This window comes from Manacus candei, unplaced genomic scaffold (assembly GCF_025592945.1).
Source record: "Manacus candei isolate 608988 ecotype Guabito, Panama unplaced genomic scaffold, ASM2559294v1 h1tg000095l, whole genome shotgun sequence".
In the NCBI taxonomy this organism is placed as follows: domain Eukaryota; kingdom Metazoa; phylum Chordata; class Aves; order Passeriformes; family Pipridae; genus Manacus; species Manacus candei.
Window position 1 is genome coordinate 122537 of NW_026138143.1, and position 16882 is coordinate 139418.

The window sequence follows — 16882 nt, forward strand, 5'->3', positions numbered from 1 at the left end:
ACTGCTTCAAGGAACAGATCACTGCAGTTCATGAAGTTATGAAAGTGCGCTCTCTAAAGCCAGTGTTTCTTACACTCACAAATGTAGAAAACTGCTAAAGTTTTTATGAAACTATCTCAACAATAGCCAAACCCCTGTCATTTATTCTTGACAAGCATCTCAATTTAGCAAGGAAGAAACCGTATTTGAGATGTAAAAAATGCCCTGACTATTATAATTCGCAGTTAAAATTTACCATACTAGCACAAATTTCTTAATATGCTTAATGAGAAACTTGAATACCATTAACTAAAAAGATTTTCATAAAAATACTCATAACTCATGGGAAATTTCCTAGCACCGCAGTATTCATGTGTCAAGCAGGAAAAAGAATCAAACAAGTTATTTATGAAAATCTCAGGCAACAAACTGAGCTCTCACTCTGTGAACTGCACAAAAATTCCTGGTGTCAAAAGTTATGGTTGTTCAGCATTTCCTACTACAATATCCACCTCCAAGACTCTGTCAATTCAAGTATGATAGTCTTTTGAGAATAATGGTATGTCAGTGTAGCCTGACTATTTTCCCAGCATGGAGGCAGTTACATCAGCAATACCTGCTATCAGGGAGCTCTGCTCCTGTAAAGCAGAAGGGGCTGGAAGGGAGAGAATCACATCTCCTATGAAAAAGAGTTGTAAACAGGACAAAACTGGTGGTTACAAAGAGAGCAGTACATCACCTGTAGTAACCTCACACTTTCTGTTTCAAATATATTTTGACTAAGTTGAGAGAACAGTAGCTGGCTTCCTTATTAGCTTCTGCAGTCCTGTTAATGAGCACATCCTTGATCTCTTAAATCCCCTGAACTGCCTAATAAACAGTATTTTTCCCCTTGTTCTTCCTCTCCCCAATGTTTGATACAGGGTTTAACTTTTTTAAACAAACAAACTGAAATCAATGTGTTCTTCAGAATCCTAGATCAAATACAAGCCCCAGTAGAATACAGAAGGATTACATAAGAAAATTTCTTTGTATATGATGCACTGTGTTCTTGCAGACACTCATTTAGCATGGAATTATTCTAACACAAAGATATACTTGGTGTGTCTTGCTATAGTGGAATAGGTAGACAGCTTGTTTCCTTGGCATGAAATTAGGGTGCTTCTCTTTGGGAACTGGCAAGTTCGGATATCCTGTATTGCACAAAATGCACTTTGTCATACCTTTAACAATGGAAAGCATTAAAATAATTCAGTAGGAAACATGGGTTAGACACTGCATTCTTGGAAGGTGGTCTTGAACCTTAGAGTTAAAAGGATATGTCTGAAAACCCTATAGGAGGGATTTACTCCAGTTGGAAGGTATTATGAAGTTCTACATTTTAGAAGTGGGAATTAACAGGATACACTTTAGATCCATTTGTTTCTTTTGGACAGGAAAGGTTCATGAGGAGGATTACTATTAATAACTCAGGAAAATCTTTTGATGCAGCACTTGGCATGATAAGAACCTTTTCATTACACACATTTAACTTCCCTGAAAATATATCTCATTTGCATTTTTTATTCTCCTTCCGCGAAGCATTAAGAAGAAAAACTCAATGGTGCCACAAAAACTGAACAGGTTTATTATCAATCCTGCCTCCTATATAGGATTTGGAGATAAAGCCACAAACTTATGGTCCTTCAGGTCCAGTGGTGGAGCACTGGAACAGATTCCACAGAGCAGTTGTGGATGCCCCATCCCCATAAGTGTTACAGGCCAGGTTGGATGAGCAGCCTGGTCTAGTTGATGGTGTCCCTGCCTGCAGCATGGGAGTTGGAATTAGAGGATGCTTGAGGTCCCTTTTAACCCAAATGATTCTATGGTTCCATGATTCTTATAAAAGCTTCATACTCCAGCTCCATGTCAGCTTCGGTATTTTCCAGGTCGCCTCTCCTATTTTGGTATTTAGTCACTTCCTTGTTCCCAAATTCTGGTGTGACTGTCCTCATTCCTAAGTTTTGCTTTAAAAGCCCTTCCCACTACTGTCCTGGATCCCCAAAAGTCTTCAGAAATGAAAACAAGTAGTGTTCCATCATGAAATTACCAGCTACTAACATGAGCAGCAAAATTACAACTCAGTCAGGAATGGAAGCCAATGTATTTAGTGCTAAAAAAAGTCAAATCATCAGGAATAACCTCAACTGATAGAAAAAAACCAAACCTAAGCCGAACAGAGCACAGTAGTTGCAATAATTATACCCTTTCTCTGTAGGACTGTTCTTTATATAAAAAAAAAAATATTCTCTTTTAAAGTATTTTCTAATTTCTGTTTTAGAGCATTTTCTGTTTTCCTTCAAGGTCTTTTTCCTCATGTAAGACAAAGCAGAGAGGGCTTAATAAGCTGTTTGGACACTGCATAGCTGAAGGTGGTAAATGAACATCACTTCATTGTCTTCGGCACTTCATAAACAGAGGACTGCACTAACATTATGTTTAGCCTCCCTCAACAGAAAAGAAAGTGGACTGATATGACTCTTTAAAAGTGCAAAGAGAAGAATGTTTGCATTCACTTAAAAGAATTAATATCCTAGACTGCTGACTGATTGAACCTTTAAAGTGTAATTTGAAAATGGAAATGTTAGTATAGTATGCCTTTATTGCCAAGGGTTTTTAGGAAGAGTTGGTTTGGATATTTTCCCTTTTTCATATTGACACTGGTACTTTTATCAATTTAAGCACACTAACATTAAAACACTAAAAGGCATGTAGGTTTCAATAAAATTCATTTTTTATATCTTCAACCCATATAACTAAATGAGCTGCTTTAACTTTTTTTAAGCAGAAAAGATAATAAAGTTAAATGAAAAGTCCCAGAGCTTAGTTTTAAGACTAAATGGTATTTTAGATGAAATAGTTAAAGAAAGAAGAGTTTGTAACTCTGAGATAAAGATAAAGGTTTAAATCTGTCTTTATATTATGAGGATTCTTCTTGGAGCTGCAAAATTGATAAACACACTTCCAAGTCTCACTGGTGTGAGCTGCTACAAGCTACCTGTGAGTCAGACCAGAGATGCTGTTATGGAAAGAGCATTTGATGAAGATTGGGAATTGGAGTATCGTCCCCAATTGTACCACTAGCATGCTGGGAGACTTTGGACAAGTTGCTTCTGTACTTCTGCTTTCTGATCTGCAAATGGAAGATAATAGTGTACACTTCTAATGTAAGATCTGCTGATCCCTAAATAAGAGATATTGTAAGCTTGCCTATCATTTTGCCAGTTCAGTTGGTTTCTTGAAATAGCTTGTGTTAAGATGAGAGAAAGTTAAGAACAGAAAGCAGTACCAGGCAGAAATAAGTTTATTTGAAGGCCTTGTAATGAAGAAAGGAAAGTATTCACATAACTGCAGGATGAATTAAATAGTGATTAAAGCAGTAAAGCTTTAATCTATTAGTGTGCACACCTAATAGACCATAAACAACGTGAAAGAAACACACAGCAGCAATAAAGGCAGAGTTATTAAGATATTTAAAAAGCACCACTAAGGGCAGAATGGTGCACTACCAGAAAATGTGTGCGTTTACAAATGTACTTGCACATACCTGTGTGTGCATGCATATTCAGAGTCATGCAGAAAGAGAAGAGAAATATCTAACAGCCTTTAGGTTGGAAAGAAACTTCAGGAGTCAGATTCTCTTGGTGGTACTTCACTGCTTCACCCATCCAATAGAATGCAATTCACAAATGAATTAGGGTTGCGGAGAGGGAAGATTAAGCCTGATTCTAGCTTGCAAAATTTTGTTCTAAAATCACTGCAGTATGCAATTATAAATACATATAATTAGGTGACTTAGATTTCATGAAATGACCCAAATGCTGCTTTCTGCATGACTTGCCTATGCAACAAAAATATGCAACGTAAACTAGAAATAAATGACTCTGAGTATTAAAACTAGTCTAAGAGTGTTTGTTTAGGAAATAAAGAAAAAGCAGTCACAAATTTGGCTAATTGTTCTAGAAGACAGAATTACTGCTGTTTATATCAAACAAGATGCTCAGGAACGAATGCATTTTTTCTCCCAAATTTGTATCTCAGTTAACCATCAACTCTAAATGCATATTTCCTTGTTGTAAAGATATTTCTAAGGCCTCTTCTCAAACTGAACTCTCTAAACACCTTTAAAATCAAAACCAACTTTTTTTGCAGCCTTCTCTCCAGATAGATACTGAGTAGCTATCTCATCTCCACTTCCCCTCAGGTGACATCCAAGAAAACTGCTTGACATGATTATCTTTCAGTACTCCATTCCTCTATTCAAAAGTTATTTGTTGAAAAGCTATTTGGATGATCAGGAAGGAAGAGAAGGAGGGTGATGAAGATGCAGAGACATGGAAAGGAAATTAGACAAACTTAATTCCTTCGGAACAAAATATTGTCCCCATATGTTCACGTGATCTCAAAAACCGCCTTGACATAGAACTTCTGCAGAGGTGACTGATAAATCAGAGTAGAAATTTTATCCGTTCGGTACAGCAGATCAATGATAACTTATTCTCCAGCCAATGAAGGAACATCCATTTCAAATACCTCAGCTACTCACAGTTGAATTTTATCCAGACAAACTATGTCACAGGATTGTGAATCCATGGCATACTCCGAATGCAATTTAGTTCCCAGCTTAACATATTGCTACTCAGAAAGAGCAGTAAGCACATCATGACTGTGGTATCATTTTTTTAAAGATACTAAAGAGATACATTCCTTGTTTAGCTATTTCAACTATAACTTATGAGAAAACAGATTTGTAATGTCTCTTTGTCATATTTCTCTTTGACAAATACTTTGGATAAGCAAGACAGAGCGGGAAAAAAACCCCAACTGGTGTTACACATATTTTTCCTGGAACCAGTAAGACATATTCCACCTAGTTAATACTCTCAGTTAAAAGGAAAGCTTTTATGATATTTTTTCCAGAAGGAAAAAAATTCCACTTTGTGACATGCAAGTTTGTACTTGAGGTCAAAAAAACTACATGTAGATGAAGAACTCCTTCTTTATCTTACCACTTGGCATTTTTTATGGCGGAATGTTACCAATAAAAACCCCCAAATTAAGTACAAATTTAAGTATTTAAAGTGGCTAGAGTTTCAGAGGAGCCAAGAGGTTGCATCCATAAACTGAGGACAGTGTATTTTGCAAGTGCTCAGAATCTCTGTGCTATTGGGAAACCAGACATCAAGCTATGCATTCATTACAAGGACATTCTGAAGAACCGCTAATCACCTACTAACAAATTATACTCAGTGCTTCTGAACAAAGGGCAAATTGGAAACCAAACTTGTAATTTATACAATTGTAATACAGTTTTGTATTCCATTTGTTTAAGTTTCACATTTTATCTGCCTGAGTCAATGACCTTATATCAGAGAATGCAGAAGACCAAAAATAGAAATGCATGATGCTGTAGCTAGTGTGCATTAATCAGCTGATAGCATCTTATTATGTTTGATGGAATAGACTGTAAACAAGAAGTAGCTAGGATTAGTGAACATGGTACTTAGTTTTAGAAAATTAATCTGTGTTACTTTTTACATGTCTAAAAAACTTGTATTTAAAGCACATCTCTTATATGTAATGGCATGAAAATATAACTGAATGGAAATCTTAGGTTTAGTGCATTACTGCAATGACACTCTGGCTTGTTCTCTGGAGAATATCATCCAGGATTACAATGCAGTACCCTTTAGCCAACACAACACGGCTTTATTATGAGAGTGGTCAAAGAACTCAAACTTCTACAAATAGACTACTTATTGTTGAAACATATCTGTAGCTGCCATGTTCCCATTGCTCTTATTTTAACCATACATTGATTATTCATTATAAAACATGTTGTGATATCTTAAAAAAATTCCCTCTAAAATAATAGCTGGGATTTGATAATGAACAAAATTCAGGAAACATTCAAGTTCTCCTTCGTTCTAAGGGTATTTCTGTTAAGAAGAAAGCACCTTACTTGCCAAATTCAAACCAAATCCTAGGCACATCTGTTCCAATGGCACTTATTATCACTGCCATTCTGGATGGGAAGACACTCCTCTGAACCCTTGTGATGATAAATTATAGGGGAAAAGAAAATAAACTATCATACAAAGAGTTTCCTGGCTCACAGCCAAACAGATAAGAGAAGTGTATGGTGAAACCTTCCCATATCTGTCTATACTGATGGGGAAAATAACTCTGATGAACAACAGTGTGTATTGAGATGCAACTGCAGATGGGCATTGTGCAACAGCACTCCAAAATGTCCCATGGACATTTATTTCCTTTAGAAGAACATGACATTTCAAAACAGCTTAAGGAAAAAGTGGTTAATTTTTTATCAGCCTGGAGTGAGGAAAGAAGAAAGAGAGAGGGGTATTGGCATTTCCATCCCTTGCTGTTTTGGTGGAGTATGGTGATCTCAGAAAATCAGACAACTTCCTTATCCTGCTACAATGAAAATGGGGAAAAAGGAAGTTTATGCATATTTTTCCATGTTGTGATGTTTTAATTTGCTTACATGTCTCTTGCCCTCACTTTAGGTAAGAGGATGCAGCAGATGTTTTCTCTCTTTACCCACAGGTGAAGAGCAGAAGAGAGAGGTCAGCCCTTATGAATGACTGTTCCACTGGGAGGAAAGGGCAGCAATTCCAAGAGCACATCTGCTACTGACCCACCACATTTGAAATTCCTAAGGAATTTTAACTTTTCTTCTCAGAGAGACAAAACAAGTGGGCCTCCGAAACTAAACTGTGGAATGGGAGGCAGAACGTTGCCTTCCTTGCCTTTCAAATGAAATGAGCTGCTGACAACTCCATATGGCTCCTTTTAAGTTTAGTGCGTTCCTTGCTCTGCAAAGGCTCCCTTTGATTCCAGGGGAACTGTTTGCAGAAGGAGGTATTGCTTACCATATGTAATATTGGCAGGATAAGATTCCCTCTCTCCATCTCACCTTTGGATGGGGAGAGAAAGGAGATGAACATCAAGGCTTAGTGTGCCAAGCCTTGAAAATATATTTACATGCCAAAGTGGGACTCTTTCTTTGAACACCAACCACAACAGCTCTTCTGTACTTTGGGTAGTTCATTAACAGAAATCAATGCAAGCTGCCTTTTAAGAAAGCCAACACTTGTTCATTGACACACTTTATCATTCCTTTTAGCAGAAGCATCAATGCTTACAAGGTGTGCAGTAAATTATGGCAAAACTGCAGAATGGCAAGGCTACAGAAACTAGTTACATTTCAGTGTAAACTTATAAGATAAACCGAAATACACTGAGAGAAAGAGTAATTACTAAGAACCAGAGACAAAAGATTTGTTGTCTGTACCTGGAGGCCCTTCTTCTCTATCTTCTTCTGGAGTATCTGAAGACACTTGGTGAAATCTGTGAGGTCCTGATCCATGGTCTCAATTAACTCACATCCCTAGTGAAGGAAGCAGTAAAACAGAGAGAGAAAAAAAGTCAATCATTTTTCAATTTTGAGAACAAATGATGTCTTTGGTGAATTTAACTGCAGTCAATAACTCAGAGTCTCTGCATGGAGATGCAGAATTAAGTAAAAGACTATCACCCTTACAGAGCCCAAAGACTGTAGGTCCCAGCTTAACAAGTTACTATGAAATAGCAGTTTGATGGCTAGAGGAGTAGATGTTCAAAACCCATTGAGTACCTTTGTGCCTTTGGATAAGCATGTTTTATGATGCTCTCCTGGATGAGCAAGTTCTGGTGTAGCAAGCCCTGGGTGATCAGTAACTTCCATGAAAATGACTGTTCTCTCTGAGGCTGCTACATATATTCAAATGTGTATAAATGTAAGCATACAAGAGTGTTCAAGCTTCCAGACCCCAGTGCAGTTCTAGAAGTTAATTTGCAGTGATCCAACAGTGATTTCCTTGCAGTGGGGTACTATGGATGAGAGCATGTTAAAGTAGAGAAGAGCAGGAGTTCAGATTTCTTAATTAAGAACTAAAGCAATTCCTAAGCCTCTGAAAAAAAGCTGAGTAAGGAAAAGTGGAGCGCTTCTACCACATAAAGTCACTATTCAAAGATGCTTCAAGAACACAAAATACCAAGTAAAGCATTGTAAATTAAAGTAAAAACCATACACGCTGTATTTAGAGGTTCCCTTTCGTACCACAAGGTTCCCTTAAAAGCCTTTTATCTTTGTCTTACCTGACAGATTTTAATTTTCTCCTATACACAATAACAACTGATAAGAGAAAAACATTCAGACTATATAATATTTGTATGTGTGCCTGTGTTTATAAAGTGCATTATTTTGTTACATCAAAAGAACCCAACCCAATGCAAACAAAACCCATAAACCAAAACCAACAAACGAAAAAATCCAAACAAACCCCCTCCCCCCAAAAAAAACCCCAAACCACAACCAACAACCAACACCAAATTGCTGAAGTTGCATCTACATTAGTTGTGAAAATAAAGGCACACAAGACAAAACTTCCCAGATTAGTGAATGCGTGGAGTTTAGTGAATTGCATGCAACAATGTAACAGGCCTCCAATAGGAAAACATACACTATCACTGTGCTTCCCCACACAGTCAGAATGCATATAAAACCAAATAAAGCCATAATGCAGAAGGGGCTGCATTTGGATGAAGTAGAAGAGGTAAGGGAGGAGAAGACAATGACATGTTTTTTTATTATACCTCTTCTCCTCCCTCCTCAAAAACTTCTGAAAGGAAACATAGTCAAAAGTAATAGCCTTTCTGATACCTGATATTGCCCTAAATATCTTTTCAGGCTTGCCTGGATGAAGAATCATATTGCTGCAACAGCACATGTAATCAGAGGCCTCCACTGCAGACGTGATGCTGTTGCCCCCACAAAAGGGTTAGGGAAAATGTAGCTGGATCCTGGACTCAGTGCTAAGCATGAAACAACCTGAAGAGCTGTCACATCTCCACTCTTCACTAGGAAAGGTAAAAGGGTAATTGGCAGGAGAAGAAGGGACACAAGCCATCTGGAGCCTATAATGAACATGTGAGTTTGGCAACACCAGCCAGAGACACCGAGGGAGCCGAGGAAAGGTATACGGGTGTTCAGGACCACCCGGAAAGCTCACGGTTGGATCTGAAAACTACCAAAGGGGATTTGTTAATCAAAGCCACTCTAAATGAAAAGATGTTTCATTCACTACGGATGGGGTGCTCTCAGACAGTCTCAATATCAGCACTGATAGTGGGAAGAGACACCAAGCTGTGAGAAACTTTGAACAGACAGAACCTCCTCAGTCTTTCTCAGACAGCCGCTGAACGGCATGAGAACACGACAGACAAAGAGTAAATCAATGGCAGGGACAGCTACTGCTGAGCATGGGAGAAGAGACACAACCTCAGTTACCAGCTCTTAAATTGGCAGTAGAGAAGGTAGGCTTTTTGTCTTTTGCCAGGGCCATTCCTTGGCTTCACAGCATTGGCAGAAGTAAGCATTTTATAGGTACCAATTTATAAATAAAAAATTTAACCTCCACTCTCCCTCAGCACTTTGAAATACTCCTGCACTCACTAACAAGCCTGAGCTCCTTGAACAGGCAGGTTTTGGCAGCTGCAGGTATGCTGCAATTCTGCTTTCCGCACAGGGAAGACCAAAGTGCCAAGTTATTATTTTTTTTTTTTAAGTGATGATCTAAACCAGCTTAAATTATTTTATTATTTATTATTTTATGCTACTATTAAGAACATTTCACTTGAGTTCCATTGTTGCCCAGCTTCTCAGGATGTTCTTCGATACGAAAAATATTCTAAAGCAACTATAAGGTACTGCCAAGGCAAGATAACATTAGCATGGTGGTTAGAGAGCACTGAAGGTCATTTACTACAGTCCAGAAGAAAGCTGTGATGTACCACACATAGAAAACATATGTTCAGACCTGCTACTGTCTTTTCTGCATATTCACCATAAAAGGCCTCAAATACCCATCACAGAAACCCAATCTAAATATGTGGATGGGACGTCAAATGCACAGTTCATTAAAGGTACATTACTGTACCCACAATATCAGTACCAAGAAGGTGCTGTGGCTTAGGAGGGGTATCCTGAAACTGCTTACTCACTGCTCGTACCTTTGATGCTTTATACAAGTACTGTTGTAGATCATCATAACAAAAAATGTTGATAGAGTGTTACCATTAAATCCACAACTTCCTTCAAATTAAACAGTGATTTCTCATTCTCTTTCCACACCAAACAGATAACCAGTTCTGGAATTGACAGAGATTTTAGAACTGCTCCTTTTGCCACAATGTCAAAGAGACTGGTATGGCCAGATCGAACTGGGGGTGGGGACAAGCAGCAGCACTTGCATCATCCTGCGCCCTCTTTACAGCCTTGTTGGAATTAATGTCTGTGCAGTTCATGTTCACTCATGGTTTAAGAGCTTCAGATAAATCTGTTGCTCCTGATATATCAAATCCAATATTTTATGCCACGAAATTGGATGACAATTGTAATGCAGTTCTTTTCAACCTCCACTGCATTATTCTGGAATGACAAAAATCTTCAAGACAGAGCTACCCACTGCAGCCAGAGTTTAATGAAAGGACAGTATAACAATGGCAAGATAGGCAATAACGCTTGTAGTTTTATAGATACCTGCTCAACTTAATAACATTAACCTTTTGTAAGAAAGTTAAAAAGCCAAACAAATTTAACATTAGGAAAGGTTAGAAAAATCAATACCACACAGCAGGAATGAACACAATAGATTGCATCTGATGACGCTATAGCTTTGCTGAATGATAGGATGAGGCACACAATATTAGGCTTTGGCTGTTCTGTCTTATTATAGCAGCTATGGGAGGCACATTGCTAAAGAAGGAGGAGTGTGTCAGACACACATAATAGGATTATTGAACCCTATATTTCAGACAGACACTGAATTTAGACAGGCACTGAAATGTCAATCTGAACATTTCAGGATTTCTCCAATTTTTAGAAATGTTACACATCACAGCACGTTGCGTGTTTGGAGAAAGTAGTGTGTAGTTGTCCACTCCCCCATGTTCTTCTTAACCTTTTATTAAGAGAAAGTTATCCTTGCTCTTTCTCTTATCTTTCTGAGCATGAGAATATAATTAGAATACATAAAATATCCTAATGTGTACTCTATCTCCAAGATCTTCATACAACAAGATATTCGAGACTATTTTTGAAGCCTGTATCTGAGTGTGCTCACTGAGTGCACCAGTGACATTCAGTTCAGTCTTCTAACAATTCCTGTGCACTGAGGCTCAATTTTGAGGTATCCGTCTCAAACAGATGCACTTACGTATAGTGTTAATGGCAGCCACAGGAAAGACAGATATCCTCAAGTCAAAAGAGAAGAAAGGAGACAGCCTATAGAGCCTCTCAAAATCACAGCACAGACAAAGTCTAAGAAACCTCTAAAAACTAATGTTATCTCTAAACATGCTCCTTCCCTAGATTTTACCTACCCAAACAGTAACGAACCCACTCAATCCTAATATCCCACTGACCAACTAAGTAAGAGCTATAGATTCTCAGCACTATTTCAGTTGGAAGGGACTTTTCAAAGGCATCTGGTCCAACCTCTTGCTCAGAGTAGGACAGATTTGCTCAGGTTGCTTGAAGCCCTTTCCAGTCCATGTTTAGCACCTCCCAAGATGGAGACTCCAATTCTCTGGGCTTGGCCACTCTTGTGGTGAAATTTTCTTTCCCAATGCCTTTCACTGAGATCTCCTGTATTGCAAATTGGGGTTGTTGCTTCTTTTCCTGTCCCTACTTAACTTAAAGAAGAGTCTTTTTCTATTTTCTCTCTGCCCACCCATTAGGAAGTTTGACAGCAATACAATCTGCTGTTCACCTTGTCTTCTGGAAGCTGAACAAACCAGTTTACTTCAGCCTCTTCTCACACATCATGTGCTCTAGACTTCCCTAAAATACATTTCCCTCATTTGTGCTTTATTGGCATGCAGTATTTCCACCTCTAAGAGCTTGAAGAAGTCAATTAACAGTAAGGAGGCAGAGGGTTCCTAGTTCTCTCTTCCTTTTAATTTCTGGTCCCAGGGAATTTCATTTTGCCTCTCTGGTATCCTCTACCTCTTTTGCCTACACAGAGAATAACTCCAAACCTCTGCATTCTTCATATACTATCTTCAGTTACCCGAATATTTTGAAGCCTCAAACATTTTCATACCCAAATGTGCAGACAAGTATTTACATTCTGAATTGGACTCCATGGAATTGATACCGAAAAGCAACTCTAGGGAAAAGCATACATGGATGCAAGCAAGAGATACTGTTCTATACAGAATGATGAACAGAAATGAACTGCAGGATCTGACTGGGGGTCTTGGATAAGGCCTAGCAAAGAAAAAAAAGCATGTGGATGCATAACCAAACAAGTTTAACAGATAACAGACATCTACTCATCTGTAATAGGAGGGTGGTGGTGTGAGACCAGAGCATTCAATCAGTACCAGAAAGAAAAAAATATTTTGGGAAACATCTTTTGCAAAGATAGCAGTAACCCAACACTGTTGGCCCAGTGTTCCACTGCTGATCTAAAGCAACTCTACCAGAATTGAAACCAAGTCTAGCATGGGATAAATATGAGTCAGGCTAGAATGTCACATGAGGTTTCTGAAAACATTTAAAGAGACAGGATTGTAGAGAGACAGACAGAACAAGAACCTCTAACTTGAGCTACTGATAACCATAAAAGCTGCATAGGTTTCCTATAGGCAGTAAATTTCTGAAGACTGATTTAGGATGACAGATCCAAACTAATGGAGCTGGTTTATGTCTATGAATTACAACCAGCAGGAAACTTGTGAATTGAAGTCTTTTGCATTTTGGGAGTATGATGCAAGTAAGGAAAGTAAAGCAGTTAAGTTCACTGATTTCTTTGGGGAATTTCAAATACTGTCGAATAACAAATATCAAACAGTTTCTCTTTAGATCAGCTTAATTGTATGGATTGTCTTTTCATTTTTGTAGTGGAGAACAAAACAAGTATGTGTAACTGGTGAAAATTATTTTGGATTTTTAAATAGCCAAAAATATTTAATTAAGTGAAATGTATTTTCTTTCAGTCTTTGGCCTCAAATTTGGCTGACTGCTTGGCATCAGCATCAAGTTAATACTGTACAGATTGCTTGGCCCTCAGTTCTGGGGTTGACGATGTTTTGACTCATCCAATTGCACATCAGTGACACTGCCATTCAGATTGACTAAAATAAGTTATTAATCATGTTGAAGTATATGTACCGGAAGCCAAATAACTGAAACACACACTCCAGTGAAAAGCCCCATTACTGACAAATAAACCAAAAATGTTCAGGTTTGACCATCACTTCTAACCTTATATAACATAACTTGATTTATTAAACAAACAAAACCAGTAAATATATGTAAACATATGCATAGCTCTACAACCCAGAACTTGTCAAATTTGACAAGTGTTAAAAAAAAATAAAAGAGAGAGCTCTGTAGTTGAAATTTTGACTGCAACAGCTGCAACCTCTTCTCCCTTCCCCCATTTTCATATGATCTTTTTCAAAGTAAATAAAATGTTTCCTGATTTTGTTTTTAGCAAGGCAGCGTGTGGTTTCTGGTGGAGGGTAGTTTTTTTGATACCATACATTTTATGTTGAGATAATAGCGATGACAGAGTTCTTCTGCATTAATTAGGTTGCTCCCTTTCAAAAGAAAAGTCTATTGCTCATGAAATTGTAGCAATTACTTAAAATGGACAAAATATGAGTCTGTTTAGTTGGTATCTGACCAATATTAAAGAAAGAAAGCCAACATGCCTTTGCCACCTAATAGAAACTGAAAAGCAGAAAACCAAAGGTTTCTAAATCTAAAAAAATCAAACCCAAACAAAAAAGCCCCAAGCTTAAACAAGCCCCAAACAACAAAAGCCAGAACAAAACAAAAACCAAACAGTACAGTTAACAATCATTTGCTGTAAAAATTCCAAGTATTCATCTGTAATGGAGCAAATTCTTCTGATGTATTAAGTTTGGTGAACGAAAGCAAATCTCTTGAATACTAATCTACAGGTCAGAAAGTGCAGTAATACACACGTCACTGAAACACCTCTATCAGAAGGCCACTAACATCTTCTAAGACTTTTAAATAACCAAGCAGAAAGGTAAGAATGTTGTGTGAGAAAGGTCTGTCAGGAGCCGAAGTCGCATATATACAACCCATATCTTTTCATACCCATTTCTGGCATTTAAACAGTGGACCTACTTTTGTACATCCCTGTGCAACCCAAACATGTTATTTTTCCAATCTGATGATTAAAAATGAGCACAGCACAGCAGTGACAGCCACCTGCTATTTTTGGATCTTCTCTGAAATTTCCCTTATGTTCCCTTCCTTGTCTGAAAAACAAAGGTTCAGAGAGAGAAATTTTAATTGATGGTCAGGCTCCCTCTGTAATCGGCACCGTGAAAAGCTTCTGTCTACCAAGCTGATTAGGCCCTTTGGATCTTAACCTATTGATGAGACTGATTGCAGCACCTTGCTTTTCTTGGAAAATAACTTGGAAACAGGAATAGGTACTCTCTGTATGCAGTTATGTAAGAAGATATGAGGTAGCTGGTGTAAGGGAAATCAGAGTGCTGGAATTGCATCAGTCTCTGACAGAAGGGAAGTATGTAGTCCTGATTGTAGACAGCGTGAGCCACTACCCAGTCGTGTAGATGAGAGTCTTTTTTGTTGACTTGGACACACTTCGAACCAATACTAAGAACTGTATAATTTTCAAAAATGTAGTAATTATACTTAACCAATATTAAAATGAATACTATCTTTGGCACTTGCACTACTGACAATGCAAATAACAGTCAAGCACTCTCTTAAAATAATGCACCAAACAGAAAAGCTGCCCAACCACAAATCCTATGCCCACAAAGCTGAAGCAATAGGGCATGCAGTTATTCCTTGACATTCAGTCATTTGAGGTGGGAGGGAGCAAGAGAGGCCATCTACACATCAAATATCCCACTTTACGGACAGTAATGGAACAGGTTTTCATTTTGGGTTTTGTGGTTTTTTTTTTGGTTGCTGTTCTTTTTTTTTTTTTTTCTTCTTATGTTAAAAGGGCTTCAGGTTAACAAGTTTTGCTTTTTATCACATAGGATGACAGACACTACAAAGAACTAAAGTTAATAAGCAGACACTGTATCTGAATTGACTTCAGTTTCCAGACTAATTGCCAATTCTCAAGATCATCTCAAGGTAAGAAAAACACGGAGGAAACAGCAAGGCATGTTTTCAAGGATCTGGGCTGATAAATTTTAGACATCCTAAACACTATCTTAACATGATCCTTTGCCAGCAACCCAGGGACCCAAGAGCAACACGACTATGAAAAATGCATAGAAAATAGCAAAAAAGATGTTAACCTGGATGGCATAAAATTCCCTGCAAGGCATCTAATCATAAATTTTATTTAAATACATATGACCAGTATAACTAGTCCCTCTCTCTTGCATTCAGACAGGCTTTATGCAACAGAATTCTTGTTCCTCACCTAATATCTACCAGTATGTCCTTAGTTTCAGAGATATGCAATTGCTTTGAAAAGAATTTGGATTGTGAGAGTGAGCTGCATTTCAGATATTGATTACTGGACAGAATTAATTGAGACCAGACCCCAAATGTGTCCTAAGTGCAAAAAAAAAAGGGTGCTTTCTTACACAACTATCTAACTATCTACATGTACAAGATGAGTACAAAGACCTTGATTACCTAAAGGCAGCAAATTGAAAAGAGAAATATCCTCCTATTGTGTATAAAACTCTGAAATTTGTGCTATCAATACAATTTAGTACCTCCTTTTTTCTTTTTGGTATTGGGATAATAATGAAAATAGCAAGATTAGTTCCAAGACTGATCCTTCAGGAAAGTCACTGATTACTTCCCACTACTTGTTAGTTTTCTTATGAACTGCTGACTGCCTACAATTTGTGTAGGAAGTTCTAACTTGGTTAGGCATGTGCCTAGATAATACTCTTTTTTTTCCTTCTTATTGTTCTGTCTGTCACTTTCTAAAACCTCTCAGCCTCAGTGTAAGAGCTGTATGTCACAAGGAACAGAAGAAACTTTCTGTAGGGAGAGTTCATTCACTGTCTACAACACCCCATAATTTCAGGATCATCTTATATAGATCAAAAGGAGAATGCTAGACTATATGTATCCTTAGCACAATGTAGATCAGCTTCTGTGTTCAACATTTTAAATGATATGCTATCCCCTCTTTTTCCTCCTTCAGTTTTTCCTTCCAGTCATTTTTCTCCTTCTCTATAAAGGAAATAGCTAATTTAAATTTATGGATGTCTCTTTTGCTTTCTCTAGGCAGATCATCTGGGACAGGCAGTTCATATAACATTTCTAATATGTGCTGGTGCCTGAGAAAGCAGGAGGTTTATTGCTGAAAACAGGATATATGCCTGCACTGCTACACCAGGTCTACATCCTGCTTATATATTTATAAGATATCAGAAACAGTAATGCAGAATGAAGCAAATATATTTTTTGTTATCCGTACATACTCCATGTTAACTACAGGCAGAAAATTAACACACAAATGAGGGGTGGCTGAGGTCACTTGCTCTGTTCAGCCTGAAGAAGAGGAGACTGAGGGGAAACCTCATTGCAGTCTACAACTTCCTTGTGAGGGGAAAAGGAGGGGTAGTCACTGATCTCTTCTCTCTGGTGACCAGTGACGGGACCCGAGGGAATGGCCTGAAATTGTGTCAGGGGAGGTTTAGGTTAGATATTAGAAAGAGGTTCTTCACCCAGAGGGTGGTTGGGCACTGGAACAGGCTCCCCAAGTGGTCCCAGCACCAAGCCTGACAAGAGTTCAAGAAGCAT

At 38.0% G+C, this 16882-nt stretch overlaps 1 protein-coding gene across 9 annotated transcripts in view; it reads right to left on the minus strand.

Annotated features, from left to right (window-relative positions):
* Positions 1-16882, minus strand: part of TPK1 (thiamin pyrophosphokinase 1) — a 300110-nt gene that overhangs the window by 118283 nt on the left and 164945 nt on the right. For all 9 annotated transcript variants that reach the window (XM_051768529.1, XM_051768524.1, XM_051768533.1 and 6 more), the window contains one exon: positions 7337-7432. In XM_051768529.1, the coding sequence (XP_051624489.1) occupies positions 7337-7432 (96 nt within the window). The remainder of the gene's footprint in view (positions 1-7336; positions 7433-16882) is intronic.